Consider the following 20,132-nt stretch of genomic DNA (forward strand, 5'->3'; position numbering starts at 1 on the left):
ATAAATTTTTCCTCGTTTCAGAGCGAAAAAGTGTTGGAAAAAGGAATTAAATTTTGACTTAATTATCCAAAATATCTTGTGGATAATAATTAGCGAAAATCCTCTCTACCGCCTGAAACATAATGATAGACCAAAGACTTCAAAGATTCCACGCTGAAGAGGTAGGTGTCACCTCCAGGTCCATTTTCCCTCGTCTCAGAGGCATTGGGCATAATTGTCCAAAATATCCTACACATGATAATTAGCCAAAATCCAAAGAAAATTCTCTGTCCTACGTATAATCTACTGCGAGTCTGAGGACTCCAAAGACTCCTACGCTGAAGAGGTGGAGGAGGATTGAATTTTGGCACAATTGTCCAAAGTATGTTTCTTTTATGGTATTAATCAAAACCCAGCAAAAATTCTCTCTACTGCCTACAAAGTAATGATGATCTGAAATCTCCAAAGACTCCGACGCTGAAGGTGTAAATTTTTCCTCGTTTCCGAGAGAAAAAGTGTTGGAGAAAGGGATTGAATTTTGTGATAACTGTCCAAAATATCTTGTGGTTGATATTTAGCGGAAATCCTGAGAAAATTTTCTCTACTGCCTAAAATATAATGATGGTCTGAAGAATCCAAAGATTCCGAATCGGAAGAGGAAGACTCCATTTTCCCTCGCCACAGAGACGAAAAAGTCTTGGAAAAATGAAGTGACTTTGGGCATAATTGTACGAAATATCCTACACATGATAATTAGCCAAAATCCAGAGAAAATTCTCTGTCCTACATATAATCTACTGCTAGTCTGAGGACTCCAAAGACTCCTACGCTGAAGAGGTGGAGGAGGATTGAATTTTTCCTCGTCTCAGAGAAGAAAAGTTAGAAAAAAGAATTGAATTTTGGCGCAACTGCCCAATAAAATGTCTTGTTGAATTATTCTTTCAACTGCCTGAAAATAATGAAGTCTGAAATTCAAAGACCCCTACGCTGACGAGGTGGATGAGAATTGACTCAGTTTCAGGGCGAAAAAGTGTTGGGAAAAGGAATCGATTTTTGATATAATTTTCCATCTTGTAGATGATAATTAGCCTAAACTCTCGCATCCAAACTTATTGGAGCCCCACAATTGACTTGACTTTAAAATTTTCATCCAAAATGGCAATTTAATTTTATTTGTATTAATCGTAAATAATCTTTATTTGTTGCATCTCTTGGGATTAACGATGAATTTAAACTGATTTTATTGTTAACATTAGCTCTTAGATTGGTGAAAAAAGTGTCGAGATGATTTTTCCTATTTGATTCTTTGCGTCGCTTAACTCGGCAGTGTATCCTCAGAGAAGCAAAGTTAAAATTGAACCTCCAGAAAAGATGGTACATCAATATCTGCGCCTTATGTTTTACCAGAATCGTTGGCCATTTTCCCACCAATCACTGTCGTCCGAGTCAAATAAACAACGTATAACAAGCAGGGGGGTGGCGGTAAAGCATTATCTCTAATTGAAAAGAAAAGAGTAAAAGTAAAAAAAAGTGTAATGCAAGGGAAACGCCAGAGAGGGGTTTGCGCGAAATGGAAGTGGGAAGGGAGGCAAGGCGGTTGTGAGAGTCAAGTCAGTCTCTAAGAGAACGGCCGACAGTGAACAAGAAATCGGCCCCACAAATGGTGACATAAGTGAAGTGTTGATTTTGTGTTTCGATTTGGTTTTTTTTTTTTTTTATTATATATGACAACCGTCCAATATGCTCATCCAGAAGGTAAGAAGACAAAACGTGCCAGTGGTTTTGATTTTACAAGATTTCCTTTATGTTTTTAAACACCTTAATTCCTGAAGATGTTCGATCGTGAAAAAATTTTCTCCGACGGTTTCATGCCTATTTTTTCCTCGTGAGCATAAATGTCAATAAGGTGGTAACAAAACAGTGACCGGTTATATGAAAAAAACAAAAAACACGCAAGATGTTACAAGTTCCTCGAGGAAACCAACCATTTAACAAATTTCCGGTTCATAAGTAAAAACAGCTCAAATAGGATCATATGTCGAATAGGGACGCAGTAATCAGCACAGAACACGCTCGATACGTTACCAAAGTTCCCCCCTAGCATCACAACAATACCTCTCTCATACAGGTTCCCAAGAATTTGCGAAACTTCCAAGTCCCCAAAGGATACATGGCAACAATTAAAATCATTTCGACATAATCTCATATTATCGTCTGGGAACTGTTCAATTCGAATCCAACGTTTTGCGCAAAGCCGTCCTACCCATGGGCTTTCCTTTCCTCGGACTTCTTCAAGGAATAAACAAAGGACTTAAGATTACTAAGAGACCCGATAGAACAACCAGCAAACAACTCCCGAAACCCCTCTTTAAAATTAATTAACGAATAGGCAAGATTTAAAAAAAAAATTAAAAAGTAGACTGCAGACTGATTTTAGTGCACCTACTTTCTCATCGAGAGGTGTAAAAACATCCCCTTAGAACATTCTCGATGTAGATTGAATCCCCTTCCTGATACCCCCCCCCATATTTTTGTCTTTTTGTTATCAGAACATTGAGGAAAATTAAAAGTTCCACAAAGTTCAATGGGAGATGCGGCAACAAATTTTCGGAAGTCAGATCGATCCAGGCCGGCGTCCCACAAGGGAGCATTCTTGGGCCCATCCTATATAGAATTTATACTGCTGTGCTGGCGATACATCCCATTATCATCCTTCTAACATAAGCGGACGATACGGCAATTTTATCTCCTGACTACAATTCTACACAAGCCTCCTCCAATATCCAGGAGCTTCTTGAGTTCATTGATGAATGAAGGGAGCAAAACGTGGAATGAACGAGGACAAATGCACCCAAATGTTCAAAAAACAAACTTGCCCACGTTAACATGAAAAAACTACCGACCTCTACACAAGTAAAATACTTAGGGCTACATTTAGACGGTAGACGTGGAAACCTCGCACAGAATCAAGCTCAAGAACTAAATAGACGATTTGCACAACTAAGACAATTTATAGGACCGAAATCACACATGATAGTAAAGAACAACTAACTCTGTAACCTATTTGGACATACGGGAATTATGGGGTACCACCAAGACATGTAACATCCAACGAATCCAAGTATTCCAATCAAAAGTCCTCACAAGAATTCTTCAAACTCCTTTCAATGTTTCCAACTTTATTATCAGCCGATTTTCTTTGTCAAAGAACTGATCCGCTCCCAATTCCTCAAGTTTCATTCCAATCTTTCAACCCCTCCACTTCTTCCTATCCCAAGAACAACCCTCCTCGTCTCAACACGATAACAAACTGAGTGCCAACATGTCCTCTGGGGCTAGTACTGGCCGTAGTGTTAGTGTTTTGCCCGGGATTTTATACCGTTTAAAACAATTGGTAATGTGTATGATATTATATACAGGATACAAATATATATTACTATTTTGAAAAAAATAAATAAATTTAACTACACTTCTACTCGGTGGATTTTCATTTTGATGCGCGTTTATTTTTCAAGAGAATCTGTATTTTCGATTTGACCATCAAACTACAAATTTTACAGTATTTAAAATTTTTTCTAACGTCATTTAGTTATTCAAAAAGGGCCAAAAAATTTCAGTAACATTTTCTCAAAATCTAGTCGGTCTATTACAACCAATCTTTTTTCTATTTAACCAAATGTAGTATATTCGAATTAGCAGCTAAAGGTTTATTAAAATTAGTGAATCGTTCATTTTTGACAACTACCAAAAGTTGTAACAAAATTTTACTCTTCTTTATACAAATAATAGAAATTTATACTGAAACGAACAAATACCTCAAAACTTCTGAGGAGAAGAGATTTTCGATGGAGCTAGAATTTTTCCAATTGTTTTAAAAACGTGTACACTACGTCTATTTTCTGTAGGGAGTCAGTCGGTAGTTTTTGACACAAAATATACATAAAAGACAGTCTACAAATAGCATAAGGGTTCATCACAAGGCACACCAAAACACTTTCACAATTTTCACAAAAAAGAAAATAATAATAAAAAAAAAATAAATAAATAAATAAAACACTTCTAAAGCTCATAGTCTCACTGGGCCATTTATAATTAGTGCTGAAAAGGTTTAGTTTAATTTTAAAAAAATATATTTCTGGTCTAAAAAACGGTCGCTACTTCCTAAATTAACGGCCACCGGACGGTGGTTAAAAACTTCGGCCAAAGTAAATAAGTAATAATATTAATAAAGTATGCAGGATTTTAAAGGATTAAAAAATTTACTCTAGGAAAATAAAAATAAACAATGGGACACAATAAAACAAATTGTTAGGAGGCGCAATTTTATCAGTGGTCTTTATGGATGTGTTTATTGTGGTTTATCTGACTCAACTCGATAAAAAGAAATCGATGAGAGAGAAAGATGATCAGAGGATTATCTGGATGCAGAAGCGTGAATTAGGGGTTTTTTTGAAAAAAAAAAAAAAATTACTTTGGCGCGAGCACCATCCGATGTTGTTTAACGTAGGTGATTAACTTTTTCAATGTATGTACTTTTAGTTGGATTTCGATACACTTTACGCCGGTATACACTCCCGGTCTGTCGAGGATTATTAAAAAAGTACTTTGGAGGTTAAAAATAAATTAAATACGTAAACCATGTGAAGAAGAAGGAAAAACTCAGAAAAACTAATATAGATTTTCCAGGGAAGAATAGCGAAAGTCAATTCTGGTTATCATAGAAAAGCATTGAAAAAATAATAGTTAAAATGAAATAACTTTCAATTTCCATAGAGTAATAAAAAATTATCGTTCGTCGTATTCAAAAACACCTCCCTACGATTGGTCTCAATTGGAAAATAGTGCCCCAGGTCTATCCTCAAGTCGAGAACGAAAGTTAAGATTAGACGATTCATTAACGGGCTTCAGAACCGGTTTTCAGAGATGCGCCTCACTAACCCACTGCACATCCGAGTTATTGACCTTGCCTCTGTATCAAAATAAACCGGCTTTACGATTGGCCCCAAAGTCTTTTCGATTAAGTTGCGCCAAGTCTTGTTACAATGATTATTTGGAGGTCGTGAGATGCGGTCTGGTGTTGTTACGTAGGTTTTAGAAAAAAACATTTTCTTTATCGTGCCAACGTTTCGATCTTTATTGAGATCATCTTCAGGGTTCAAAGTGTTCGTGTTTTCCGTATAGCAGTGTCATTCTTGTCTGTCGTGTTGTGAGTCGCTTGTCTTGTTACAATTTTTACCGGGATAAAATTATAAATATAGCATATGTCAGCAGATGTCAATTCTAGTTCATTCTAAGGAAAAGCTTTTGAAATTTAAATAAAACCCGGTTCCAATAAAAACCATAAATTCCACTTTTGTACAATATACCTTCATTTAATAAATTATAATTTAAGCAAACCATAGTTCAACAGCGATTGGTATGCGCGACTGTGTCGCAGGTCAGGTCATAGGAAATCAAACGTTTCAGCTGTTTGTTTGTAATTTTAACGCAGGGCAAAACAAAAAGATAATAGCATAGAATCACTCAAACTCATTAATTCTCTGTTAAATATGCAAATATATTTCCGTCAGAAATAGTCCGATGCAGAAAACTGACAAAGATAATGGACAGTGTAATTTTTTTATATTTATTTAAATATCTTTATATTACATATTACTTACTTATTAGCCAGAGTACAAATAATAAACAGCATCGTTTTTCCGAGGTCGGGAAATTCCATGGGTGACGGTGAGAATCGAACCCACGATCGTTGGGTCCACGCGCTAAACTCGCCCGAAACCATGTTAAATTTGTCCGAAAATGATTGAAATAATAAACAATTAGAAAAATTGTTAAAGCTAACAAGATTCAACACAAACGCGAGATGAATAAGTTAAACTAGCCAAGAAGCAAAATTCTGATTTGTAATATTTACATTCAAATTTGAATGTTTTTGAGCTTTTTAAAACAAAGTCGCAATAACAAAAATAGTAAAGGACTTTTAAAGGAAAAAAACACATGACTGTCTTGTGTTTCGACTAGGCACAGAATGCATCGAAACACCACGACAATAAGTTACGTAGATGACAGAGGAATTACATAACATTAAATTTAGTGAAAACACTACTAAAGCATAGATTAATTATTATCACTCTCATTCTCTAAGAGCAGGTCACAGGGCCTCTTTGGTTAGAGTGTACAGCACCTGATATAGCCGTAGGGTAGCTTGGATAACAAAGATGGTAAATGGAACGGGAATAGGCATAATGCCCAATTGACCCTGGGATAAACCATAGCCAACTTTCAAACTGGATTACTAACCATAGAAATGTACACATCAAATAAACAAACATCTCAAAGGTTCGACTGTAAAAATACTATCAAACAGCCACGCAGCTCTAAAGGCTTGCAGCTGTACAAGATTTATTCTTTAATTATCTAAATGAAATAAAAAACTTCCAGAAAAATTATTACCAGATCTTGTAGGCACAGGCAGAATGGGGTCTGGATTCTGCCGAGATTGAAAGGTTTGGTTGAAATCCATATTTCTATGCCATATGTCTATGAGTTAGTGAAGGAGAGTTTAAAGTAGTTTAAGGTAATCAGTATAGTCGGTTCTATGATTTTGGGTGGTTAGATTCTAGATCCATTTGTCTAGAAACAGCTCGAGATAGTGGATAATTGAGGTAGGAAAGGGTAAGGTTATAATAAATTAGAGGTAAAATGATGTAACGGAATTTAAAGGTTAAATTTTGTGATGTGGAGTTTGATTCGCAATTTTTTAACCATGGTTCGATAGATTGTATGTGGCTGTGAAGGGTTTCGGTTATAACGTAGTCGGAGTTGGAGGATAGAAGGGCAGTGTCATCAGCTAGGATAGTGGTGTCTGGATGGGAAAGGGTATCAGCAGTATGTACAGAGTATGGAACGGAACGTTGACAATAGATGAGTGATTGTAGTAAATTTGAAGGTTTGGTTGAACCACATAGTTTATATGACATATGTCATAGCCATAGGATTATAATTGACTGGATGTAGACTGAAGGCTACATTTTTGGATTTTCTGGCGTTGAGTTTGATTTGCCGTTTTTGACAATCATTCAATGATAGGTAGATCTGGAGGGGGGTTTGGTGTTGTAGGACAGAATGACAATATCATCACCGTATGATAATAGTGTCGGGATGTTCTCAATATACTCTGAGTACGGTAAAGGACCGAGGATGCTTAGTACAAAGAAAAGTAATAGGATCCAACTACAAGGCTCTTAAGTACCTATTGGCCAGGACATGAGGATGAGGATGACATTGAGTTTCCAGAGCAAACCCAGGTGCCAAATTCGATCGAAATTTCAAACCCCGAGCAGAAGTCCTTTTTCCCAAGGGTGGATGCGGTCATATCGGTATGCGGTAGAGTGGTGAAGCCTTAATCTGATCTTTTATAAAAACCTGACTAAAAATAGGTCAAAAGTTTGTTCCATAATTTAAAAAACCATATATCCACATATTGTCAATTATCTACAGTATCGACTCCCACGTGTCCGCTGTCCTCCAAAAAGTTAATTGAATTGTACGAAAATTGCTATTAAACTATGGCGTATTAGCTTTCTTGGGGGAGGGCAATGTTTTTCAAAATATTGCAGTTCGAAAGCAGATTTCAATTATGGTTCAAGGTCCACCTTCGACTTTTCTTTCTGTAACTCGGCCGGCCCGGCGTACGGTCGGGATTTGATCATGATTTGATCGCCGCCCGTATTTGACAAGCAGTTGCGAAACCCATGTCTTTCTTTAGGATATATCGGGCCATCAGAAAGATAGATACATTACTATCCACCATCTGAAATTTTTTATCGTCTATGTTGCAATTAGGTTCATGAAGAAATGAGTCAAGAAATGAAGGATCAAGTCAGCTGTGGGACAATCCACTAGTGATATTTTATTTAATATTGCAGATTCGTTGCCTAGAATAATAAAGCACCAAGATTATATATATATATATATATATATATTGATATTGGGGGCGCATAGGTGTACGATTTGCTAAGTGCCTCGGTGTTTTTATGATTTGACACCCCTCGTGTTTTTATGCTTTCTGTCTGTCTTTTCTTTGATATAGAAATACTTATTCAAACGGAAAGCCTAAAAAGTCCCAATGATATATAATGAGTCACTTCGTCGTGATGACAAAGCCGTGTTAGCGATTCTCGAACAAGTCAATAAAAACATAGAAGAAAGCATTAAACATCTAAGTGTTGCCGTGTCTGTTATGCTATAGGATGAAATTTAGGCCAAGTTGGGTTGGGAATAATTAGGTTGAATCGTGTTAGTGTTATGAACGAGTAAGTTGCGTTTGGTTAAGAAAAGCTAGGTTAGAAAGGGTTTGTGTTTAGACAAATAAGATTCGGTTAGGTTGGATTGGGTTCGGTTAGTAAAAGTTAGATCGGTTTGTCTTATGGATGAGTAAGATTTGGTTACGTTAGGTTAGGTTAGGAATAGTTAGGTTAGTGTTATGAACGAATAAGATTAAGTTAGGTTAGGTTGAGTTTGGACTAGTTACGTTCGATAGAATTTATTTTATAGACTAGTAAGATGAGGTTATGTACAGTTAGAAATAGTTAAATTAGATAGGGTTTGTGTTATGGATGAGTAAGATTTGGTTACGTTAGGTTAGGAATAGTTAGGTTAGTGTTATGGACGAATAAGATTAAGTTAGGTTAGTTTGAGTTTGGACTAGTTACGTTAGATAGAATTTATTTTATAGACTAGTAAGATGAGGTTATGTACAGTTAGAAATAGTTAAATTAGATAGGGTTTGTGTTATGGACGAATAAGATTAAGTTAGGCTAGGAAAAGTTGGGGTAGATAGGGTTTCTGTTATGGACGAGTATGATTAGGATAGGTTTGGTAAGGTATGGTTAGGTACAATAAAAAAATTATTCCATTCGGCCATACTGTTTTTATAAAAAGAAACATGACCTCTAAATTTACTTTAATGAAGTTTATGTGCGCCCTAGGACCTTGGTCATAACATTTTCATATTTATCGAGTCTGCAAATGGTTTTAACTCACTTTTCCACGATGGTATACAGAATAAGATCGACTGGGAAAGACACAAAATCTTTACAAAAAAACCTCGCTCAAGGCTGAACTCTACAAAATAGCAACTGACTAGAGAAATAAATAAATAATTGAGGCACGATTAAAATAGAACTGCTGAGGACCAAGAAAGCAGGAAAATATACTAAACGAAGCATCCACTAGATAATAAATGTAAAGTTTTAAGAAAAAACATGTTTTCTGATAAATAACCTTTACAAATGTATCAATGACAGAATTGTATTTACTTTTTTTATGGAGTTGTGTTGTCCATGTTTACCCAAAATACGTTAAATGAATAGATTTTTGTTGTTGTTGGGGGGGGGGCGAAAGTTCCAGGGGCAACAGTGTGAATCGTACTCACGACGGCGGAGTCTGACCGTCTAAGCAGTCCGTAAACGCGATCTAACTGGTCTATTTTTAATAAATAAAAGTTTCTTTGAAACTTATATTTCAAAAATCCGCAAGGGAATTATACAATAACTAGAACCTTGCAATCTTGGTCACGGCCTAAATCAAATCTAGATATCGATCACAATTTCTTGCTTCCTTCGTCTTTTTACATCGAGTTTCTCAATCTTCCAAGGATCGCGTGAATCAGACATGCTCATCGTTCTATCTCAAAGAGCATACTGACAGAGTTAGAACGGTCTTGACTGGAATTGTCCAGGTGATTGAAATCTTACTCCTGTGAGGTGATTTTAACGAAATTCTCTTACAATTAGCAGGCCGAAGACTTAAAAAGGTTAAATTATAGGTGTACCATCTAAAAACAGAAATAATGCAAGAAATCTCCGGACATACTCTCACGGAATTAAGAAATCTTTTTTATCCTTGTTTACAATACAATCATTAAGGTAATTGTGCAACATTTATAAAAATACTTCGCACAACATAAGAAGGGAAAAAGGAAATAACGGCTTGTAAATTTCGAACAATATCGGGAGTCGAAAGGGAGAAAGTCAACCTTGATTTGTTTCTCTAACTCCGTCACTACTCAATATTTCGACACATTTTTCCCCCTTTACAATTTGTACTGTGTTATATGCGAATCACGCGATGTTCAAAGACAAAAGCCAAATGAATTCCGACGTCAGTAGAATCGGCAGAGGTTTATCTACACAATAACAATCTTCCAGCACTGAAAGTCTCTCGATTTATCATGTGAAACGTGGAACAATTACTATTCGTAAAGAACTCTCAGTTCACAGGGCTTTCTAGGTCGAGAGTACTCAGTGATGGTTCCTAACGTTCACTTTCTTCCGAACCCGGTGAACATGAGAAAATACCTAATATATAAAAAATAGTAAGTTCACGAATTCGACGTTAAGACCTCCTGTGTGTTAGTGATAGGGTTAACCAGTTAGGTTAGGGCTAGTGTTACAGAAGAGTTAGATTAGATTGGGTTAATGTTATGGACTAGATTAAGTTAGGTTGGTTAGGAATAGCTAGGTTAGATTAGAGTTAGTGTCATGGACGAGTTAAGTTAGTTTAGATTATATTGGGTTTATGTTATGGACTAGTTAGGTTTGGTTAAGTTAGGTCGGGTTTGGAAAGTTAAGCTGGGATAGTAAATTAACGATAGGTAGGGATAGTGTTATGGATTAGTTAGATTAGGTTAGGTTGGGTTGGGTTGAGAATAGTTAGAATTGATAGAGTTTGTGTTATGGACGAATAAAATTAGGTTAGTTTGGGTTGGAAATAATATGTTCGATAGGTTCTGTCTTATGGTCGAGTTAGATTAGTTTATGTTAGGTTGGGTTAGGAATATTTAGTTTAGGTGGGGTTAGTGTGATTGGAGTAATACCGTTAGGTTGGGTTGGGATTAGTTAGGATTTATAGGGTTTGTGTTATAGATGAATATAATCAGTTTGTTGGGTTAGTAATAGTTAAGTTAGATATCGTTTGTCGTATGGACGAGTTAGGTTAGGAATAGTTAGGTTAGACAGGGTTAGTGTTGGGTGAGTTAAATTAGGTTTAGGTTGGGTTGGGTTAGGAATAGTTAGGTTAAATAGGTTTGTATGTATTAGGACGAGTAAGACTGGGTGAGGTTGGGGTCGTGTATGACAGAAATTTATTTATTGGGTTATTGCTTTTGTTGAACTAAACACCAATTTTTTAAAATGACTTCCATATTATTCACAATGCAAGTTATTAAAAAAATTGGGGTTTATAGTTGAACAAAACCAACAACCAAGACTGAAGATTTGTACGACCAAATAAAGAATACAAGAAAATAATTAAAAATTTACTTTTTATTATTATAACTTCTGCATATAAAATCAAAACAATCAATCCCTCAATTAATAAAACCATTTAGAGTTTTAGCCTTTCTTCCCCGCCAGTATTGGGCGGCAGGTCAGTACCCAGTGCATAGCATCTAATTATGATTGTATCTACTAGTAATAATAATTTTATTTATCGTGTGGAGAGTTAATCTTTCCTATTTTTTTAATCTAGATGGTCTATATGACACAGGACAATAAGGGAAAAAATATGTTTCAGTTTATTCCAAAGACTAGTTTGGTCGTTTCTTGGATTCCCAGTTGGGTCTTTGTACTGAAGATAGCGAGAAGGCTAAACAGTGAAGGTATAAGCAAGCCAAAATGATCGGAATCGATCTAAGTGATCACGCGGGTGATTGAGGAAAGGGAAGTCATGCAGGAGGACTTAGCTTCAAAGTAATCAATCCTTTAGGTGTCGCGGACGGAGAACCACTTAACAATAATTTTTTCTTAATTATTCTCAAAGATAATTTCAAAGGCCAGGTTTCGAACCCTGAACCGGATTTCCAGCCATTCGGCTACCCCAGGCACATTTTTTTCTTTTCACCCTGTATTTAGTTTATAAATCCAAGAAATTTATATTGAAGGCAATTTTTTTAAATCACAAATCGTCGTTCTAACCAACAGAGTAAAGTCCCTTCGAGGACCACCTCAGGCTTTCGTCTGGTATTACATAAAAAAGGACCCACCGTGGTTGAGAAAGGGGGAAAAATTTGCCTCCGAGGATTTGTATGTTTTATCTTTCGAGGTGGAAAGTGAAGTAAAGGTGGGCGCGGCTGTCCGGCAGTTTAGGTCAGTCGTGCCTCCGACTAGAGCGACCTGCAAGGTGAACAAGCATAACTGCTTGTGGGGCACCGCGCCCTTTCCCTGCCCCCACTTCCTAAAAAAACACCTATTTCCATATTGTATTGGATCTATTATTCCTGGGCCAAATTAAGGCTGGACGATCGAAAAAAAATTTCCAGTTTGATAACGTTTTCATTACTTAGGAAAGCTTATAGAATTTATAATATAAAGTGCTTAATGACTTCTTGACAAAATTCATAATTATAGGCGATACAATCAACTTTCTCACCTATTTGTACCACCCGCTTCCAATAAATCAAAATTTGCACGTAATATTGTGTGTACAATCTGTTGAACATCTGTTTTTAAAGGATCATACAAAATAAAACTCAATTCTGTGATTACTTGTTTTATGTATTACCAAGTTTATGGTACGGAAATCATTGAATAAACCAGATTTTTCGTGACAAATCCATCGTATTTTTTAGGTCAAATTAAGCTCGAGGTTAAACTTGGCTATTACAAAACTGTATCAAAGCCTTCTAAAACTCGACCAGTCAAACTAAAGAAGATTAAAAATAAAAAAAGAGGCAAATTTACAGAATATCTTTCGGTGGCACCACAACCCGAGCTGTACGAGCTTTAATTTTTAAGTTTCAATCAGAAAATAATTTGTCTGAACTAGCCTCAGGGCTCTTGTAAAAAACATGAAAGTGTCTGAAGATCGATAGTCGAACAGAAAATTAGTACTTGGCTAACTACGAACATTGAAAACTACTTTAAAAACGTGGGCTATATACAAACTTGCAAATTTGCAACAATCGCGCACTCTGGCTCTATTTATTCCTTTATTTACTTATACTGATTAGCCAGAGAAAAATGATTGATTTGTGATTTTTCTATGGGGGGAAGGGAAATGACAAGATTATATTAGGTTGGGGGTGGTTAGGAATAGTTACGTACGATAGGGTTAGTAATATGTGAAAGTAAGATTTGGTTATGTTAGGGAGTGTTGGATTAGGAATAGATTAGATAGGGTTAGTGTTAGTGTTATAGACGAGTAGGATTTGGTTAGGTTGGGTTGGGTTGAGAATAATTAGGTTAGATAAGGTTAGTGCTACCTGTGAACTATACGCCAATTTTTGTTTTCATCATCCGCGAAAGGGGAGCGTGAAAGGAAACTTCGGGTCGACGGTGGGAATCGAACCCAGGACGGTCTACGAGCCGAGAAGCCAAGTCGGCTACCATGGTCTTTAACATTTAATATAAATCCTATTTAAAGTGAAAATGATAATTGATGTCGGATAATTGTTTCGTCCATACTCATAAAATTAAACTGCAGGTTTAAACTTGCCGAATTTCGAGGGGGTAAGGTGTTCCATTTCCGTGGGGTATCCTGTTTTTTTTTTTTTTTTTTTTTTGTAACTACAGGAAACGTTTAAGAAGATTGTGTTTTTATGAGCACATCTAGGGAACTACTTTAATGCTCGAGAATTAAGTTTCTGCATGGAAATGTAGTAAAAACTTGTGATTTAGCCCTGTTTGTTATTTTGCATGAGAAATATTTATCAATTATATTCACATTGTTGTTTTGTTATTTCTCAATTTATTCGTTATAGTAGCAAAACTTACGACAGAAAAACTCTTTAAGTGGTGGGTGTTGGTCTGCGAGCCGGTGAACAAATGTTGAACTGGCAATGAGACCGTCTACAATCACGGGTTTTGAAGTTAAACGCATCATCTTCAGTGAGGAACTGTTACGTTCCGTTCAATGAGCAAATTACACCTACAGTCGTAGTTTACGAACACAGAACTCCCTCACAAAGACAAGACTATCTCCCGAGTAACTTCAAAACCCGCGAGTGTAGGCGGCCCAATAAATGGCCCAATGCCGATTCAACATGAGAAAAGCTCTTGGTTGTAAATAATGATAATCTATAAAACTTCAATGATAATAGGCTTGCAGTCATCTTAATCTATTTGAATTGTGTTACAGAATCTGCTCTTCCATATTATGATCTCAATATGCGTGGCAAGAGAAATCGACTGGAATTATGATTTAATGACCGAAGAAGCCAATAATCAAAGGATCGCTCATACCGCAGTTGAAGAAAAGCCAGCTTTCCGAGGTAAAAAACAGATTTTAAACCAAGAAAGGAGTACGACGGCAGCGCCGGACGACGATGAAGATAAAAAAACACTAGCGCAACAGGTCGCCGATGGAAAGTACGGGTTGATACAGACAGAATTGTTCTCTCGGCCGGTGAAACGTCCAGGGATTTTGAGTTACGAGATTAACCCAGAAGTACCTAAAGACAACGTCAACAATTTAGGAGGTCTCCAACCAGAGGAGATATGGCTGGCGGAAAATCATTTGCTCGTCCTCAAAGGTGGTGGATTCAGTAGCCAGGAGCAGAATGGTAAATCCATCTGGCCGCCGATCGACAATTACATTGCTCCACAACGTCAGGTCAAGATTCCCCCAAACCCAAAAGTGCCTCCACCCTTCCCGGTTCAGTTAAAAGACGGGGGCCCAATAGAATTTATTCGGGGCGTGAACGGAAGTGGAGGCCCTCCACCATTTTTCGATCCCAGATTCGGACCACCACCGTTTCTTCTTCCAGGCGGCCAACCAGATGGAAACCTAAAAGAAATTCTGAAGCCACTGGGAAACTCCACAGAGGGGAACGGCCGACGACCGTTCCCCTTGCCAGGACCAGGGATCGGCTTATTTCCGCCCGCCGTCGCCTTCTTACCGCCCCCAGGAAACTTCACAGAGTTGGACGAAGACGACCCAAGCATTTACTACCCTCCTCCGTATGATTTCTTCTACCCGAAGGATAATTCTTCCCATGTACCGCCGGGGCCTCTCGTACCTGGAATAATACTGCCTCCGCCGCCGAACTTCTTCGCGCCGTATGACAAGAACAAACCGCATACACACAAACCGAGCCATTCGCAGAGGAAGCCGTCTAAATCCAGACCGACCCAATATCTCCACGAGCACATACACAACAAACCACGTACGACTAAACCACCCAAACCGACGGTTGTTTATAAAGTCTCAACGCTCCCGACATCCACTACAACTGCACCACCGGAGTCGACATCAGCACCGATCACAATAACCGTCACCGATAACACTCCAAATGAAATTCAACGTCCGAGAACGCTACCACCGAATACACCAGTAGGAGATTGGGTCCCCATCCCGGCACCGCGTCCGTTCTACATCAGTGACTTGAACAGCCTCAAGCCTACTATATCTAGCAACGATGCATATAAAATAAAATACGACCTGCCTAAAAACGGTTGGGTTTACTCCAATATCACGGAATTCAATGGGAAACCAAAGATTACCGATCCCCTCATTCGAGGCTGGGATCAACAGTTCAATTATCAATCCGAAAAAAGGGGTCGCCATTTTACATCAACTGAAGCTCCACTGTACACAGGCTTCAAACCTATATTTGTGACGCAAAATCGTGTCAAGACGACAACTCAGCCTGAAGTAAATTTTGTTCCAAATTACAACATCAAAACGCCTAAGGAGTACTATTTTTATGAAGAGCCTCAGATCGCGGATGGAAAGTTTGTCAATCATCAAAGAACACCCTACGGATCTTCCACACCGGATTATTACGATTATCAAAACAAGGATAACTATGAAACAAACACCCTTTCACCTCCGCCTTTGCTCGGGCATGTTTCAGTAAAAAACCCTTCTGAAAATGGCAGAGTCCGACCTCTGAACATGAATTACTTCGAAGAGCATTTTGTTAAACCTACTATATTATCGACCCAGCCATCAGACGATTATTATTACAAAAACGATAAGAAAGAAAACAAAGGTTATTTATATAACGCGCCTACTGGTCCCCCAGTGAATATATTCAGAAACGAATATGTGGCCAATTTGGGGCAGAGAAAAAATCTAACCGGTACGAAAACTACGACAGAGAAACCGCCAGTTTACGAGTACAGTTACTCAGCTCCGGGCTACGGTTCCATAGAAGCGCCGAAAGTAGGGATCAACTACGGAACTACACCTAAACCACTTGTATTCGAAACGAATTTCACCCCTCTTAAAAAGCATCAATTCAGTTTCTTCGAATACCAAAGCAGTCCTAAAGCGAACATCTTCGAAAAAGAGTACACCACAGCACGGCCGCAGTATTATTCCCATACTCATCGTCCACCCTCCTACAACGACGAAGCTTACAATTCCGCTTTATACAAAACGCCTTCACCTTACAGTAACGTATTTCATCAAGACATGGGACTCCTTGATGACATTACAAAAAAATATTTTACATTATTTGGTCAAAAACTGAATAACGAGGGTTTAAGTGAACCTCTCACGACACCACTGACTCCGGTTCAGAACGTACCTAAAAAACAATACTACAACGTATATTCTTCTGCTCAAAGCACTACTGAAGTAGCAAAGCAGAACATCAAATTCCCAGATGATGTTTATGAAATTCAAAACGATCAACAATACTATTCCAAACCACAAGCGGTCAGTTTGCCGAATTACAGGCAAGGATTAAACAAACATAATCCAAGGCCGAATCATGGCTTCTCCAACTACTATAGACTATCTAGTCCACAATATCAGTCTTATGAAGATGCGGATCGAGAACTGGTCAGACCAGGGCACCCTCTTCATTCCGACATAAGTGTCAATTTCAAAAATCCGCATCCGACTGTAAATCCGGATGCGGAATACATAAACCCATACTACTTACAGCAAACAAGGCCGAGAGGAAATGCATTTATATCGTACCAACTACCAGGCAGTGGTGGACATTTTTATTTTCTGACACCGCAGACTGTAAAGCCAGATGGCTATCACCTGCTAAACCAAGGATTTAAATATCCCGACGCTGAAAACGGAGGCTATTTCAAACGGAATACTCAGACTAAACCTCCCAGGCCTAGAAGGACTCGACTTGAAAATAATTCTCCTAAGCCAATTAAATAGAAGTTCAATAGCATACTGTAATAAATTAACAACAAAGTGATTCTAAATAAATGTTTTTATGAGGATTACAGTGATTCAAATTAATATACTGTGATGTAGGTTTTATTTAATTTGTGTATATTAACTTTAAAAGTGATTTTATGAGGAATGAACTCTTCTTATTGACTGAAGAACTGGGTATGTTTTAATAATCAGTAAAGTCAGTCGAAATGTTTCAAATTTGACAATTTGTATACATTTATTTAATTTTACGTTTTGAACTATTATATTGCAAAGGGTATGATTATAAAGTACTAAGTAATTAGTCACTTGATTAGTAAATAGGCTATAACCCTTGATTTTGTAGTCTTTTTACTTCAAAGAAATTATGTACATGAAATTTAATTAAAGAAAGCACAATTTTAACATGACAAAATTATTTTTTAAATGTAAATGATTAATGTAAACATTTTGGTGAGTGTCTCCGATGAGTCTTAAAAACATAATACTTTTGATTATAGATTTATCCAAGTTGTTAATTAAAATAAGAGACTTTCGAAAGCCAAATTTCATTATTAGGATATTGAAAATCTTATTTGTCTGCGTGTGAATGTGTGATGATCACCCTTATGTATTTTTATAAATTATGATTTTTAAAAAAATGCTAGTTTTCATTTTTAAATGGATTTCAAAGTCAAATGAAATCTCCAGTTGCCATGTAATATATTAGTTTTGTTCATAAATAGTGTGATTTCTCTGCATTCACAGTTAACTACAAAAGGTTAATAATTTTGTAAATAGAATTATTTATGTTCATGAAAAAAAGAAGAAAAAAAACAGATGTCACTGTTCATAATGAAAACATGCTTATTTTTAAAAAAAATTAGCTGAATTCTTTTAAATATAAGGTTTTGTAACGATTGTTTTAGAGTATATAACGTTGATAGCAGGTCGAATGCTAAATATATAATTGTTTATATTGTGATAACGAAAATGCCTCTAATTGTCTTCTTTAAAAAATTAGGAATTGTTTCTTGATGAAAATAGTTACTAGACAGGCATGGCATTTTGTATAAAAAAAAGTAAATGTTTTTAGTAAATTTAATGTAATATTGCAATTAAAAAAATAACATGTTACATTTGTAGCTCAATAAAAGAAATGAAGTGAAATATTATTATTATTACTCATTCTTATATCCTCTACCTCTAATTCCATTTTGCATGTTATATTGTCTGTTTCATTATCCACAAATAAAGCAAACAAAAAAATTACAATAAAGTCAGATGTGTATAATTTTTTGAAAGATTTCTCACACCAAACAGTCAACTTCATAGTGAATTGACATAAAAAGAAAATAATAATAAATATATGTTAACATCCGGGGGTAGGTGGATCCTTGGTGTACATAAATTTTACAGTATGTTCACGACCGGTTTCGCCATATTTTCATATTATAAGGTCTATTATTGCTAATTGTCGAATAAAGATTTTTATATAAATAATCATTAAAAATTAAGAAGTGATTATGAACTGTAGTTAGCATAACCTGATGATGCTTTTATAAATAAAGACCAAACCATGCTGAAAACATTGTAAAATTTTACTCATTAAATTCACTAATTTTGTGGTCCGCTTGACCAATTAATTAAGGTTTTTAGTCGAGATAAAAAAGTCAATGGCACGAACGGGATTCGAACCCACGATCTTCGGCTTGATACGCCGCTGCTCTACCACTTGAGCTATTGTGACACCAACTTTCCATCTCAACTGCACCTTTTGAATTTTCCCTCTTTTTTGCCATTTTTCAAAATGGTAAAATTTTACCATGAATTTACTTACCCTAACTAACAATATTATACGATCCATCTTATGAAATGAAAAATAGGCCAACCCCATTTAAAAGGAAGATAAACAATTATAATAACAATTATTATTCAGTACTAAGGATAAGTCAATTCCAGACGATAAATAAATTTTAGTGTATTTGCAACCAATTTCACCCATTAATTTACAAAAGCATCTTCTTGTAGCTCTTACTGTTAATGCCTTCTGTTGAGTAAGTTAACTTTTTATATAGAAAACCTTTAAATTAAAAAAATATTTGTGTACTGTGGATAGAATAACATGACGATGCTTTTGTAAATACAGACCAAACCTTGTTGAAAAGACTAGAAAATTAATTGATACCAGTATCAACTAATCCTAATAAAATTATATGGTGATCTATTTTAGATATAAAACAATAGGCCAAATCCATTTCAAATATAGCTGCTGATTGTTGATTTATATAAGTTCACATCTGCACAAGTATGTACACATGTACAGAATTGAGCTTACCACTTCTCGCAGTCCACTGATAATTCCATCTTTCATAATTTACAATGAATTACCAGCAGGCCTCAAGAATCACCCACCCTGTTGGTAGTCCAGAGTCAGACCTCGATCTTATCTATCCAGCTGCCGATGTCAGGCTCCAGGGGCTATTGAAAGCTATGTCAATTCTGCATCCAACGCAATTAGTTCTTAAATCCAAGCCCATTCACTCTTAAATACATTTTTATTTATTTAAATACCATTGACACATTTAGGGTGGTGGAGTAGTTGATATTCATTCCATCACCGATTGGGTACTCAATACTCTGCCCCTCTCACACTGCACTTTCATGCCAATAAATACATTCACTCACAACACATGGTAGAGACACATAACTATCAGTACTATATACAATAAAATAATCCTGTTTCCTCCAAAAAATTTTAACAGGGGACCTAAATACTCGCTGCCATGCTCAAGCACAATTCCAATATCGGGCGGCATTCCTACGTCCTATCTATGGAGCTAAGGAATTGCGGCCTTCAATTATGTGGGAAACACAGAGCTACTTTTCTTTGGATGCTGGACACATACACGGACTTTGCACGGACATAAAAGTAAGTGTCCGAGTGTCGACCTCATATGGCCTATCCATAATCAGAGGAAGATGATTCTTCTACGAGTCAGATCCTCCTCAATCCTACAGGATAGTGCTTCTTGATATGTGAG

The 20,132-nt window shown here is 36.7% G+C and overlaps 2 protein-coding genes across 2 annotated transcripts in view; one reads left to right on the top strand and one right to left on the bottom strand.

Annotated features, from left to right (window-relative positions):
* The window catches only part of LOC106666600 (N-alpha-acetyltransferase 15, NatA auxiliary subunit-like), a 212,724-nt gene that overhangs the window by 170,593 nt on the left and 21,999 nt on the right, over nucleotides 1–20,132 (bottom strand). The window lies entirely within an intron of this gene.
* LOC106666599 lies at nucleotides 1,583–18,227 on the top strand. The gene is made up of 2 exons (XM_014393885.2): nucleotides 1,583–1,734; nucleotides 14,119–18,227. Exons 1-2 carry the CDS (start codon nucleotides 1,720–1,722, stop codon nucleotides 17,107–17,109), a joined length of 3,006 nt encoding a protein of 1,001 aa, XP_014249371.1. The 5' UTR covers nucleotides 1,583–1,719; the 3' UTR covers nucleotides 17,110–18,227.

This window comes from Cimex lectularius, unplaced genomic scaffold, assembly GCF_000648675.2.
Source record: "Cimex lectularius strain Harlan isolate CLEC.00 unplaced genomic scaffold, Clec_2.1 scaffold56, whole genome shotgun sequence".
Taxonomy (NCBI): domain Eukaryota; kingdom Metazoa; phylum Arthropoda; class Insecta; order Hemiptera; family Cimicidae; genus Cimex; species Cimex lectularius.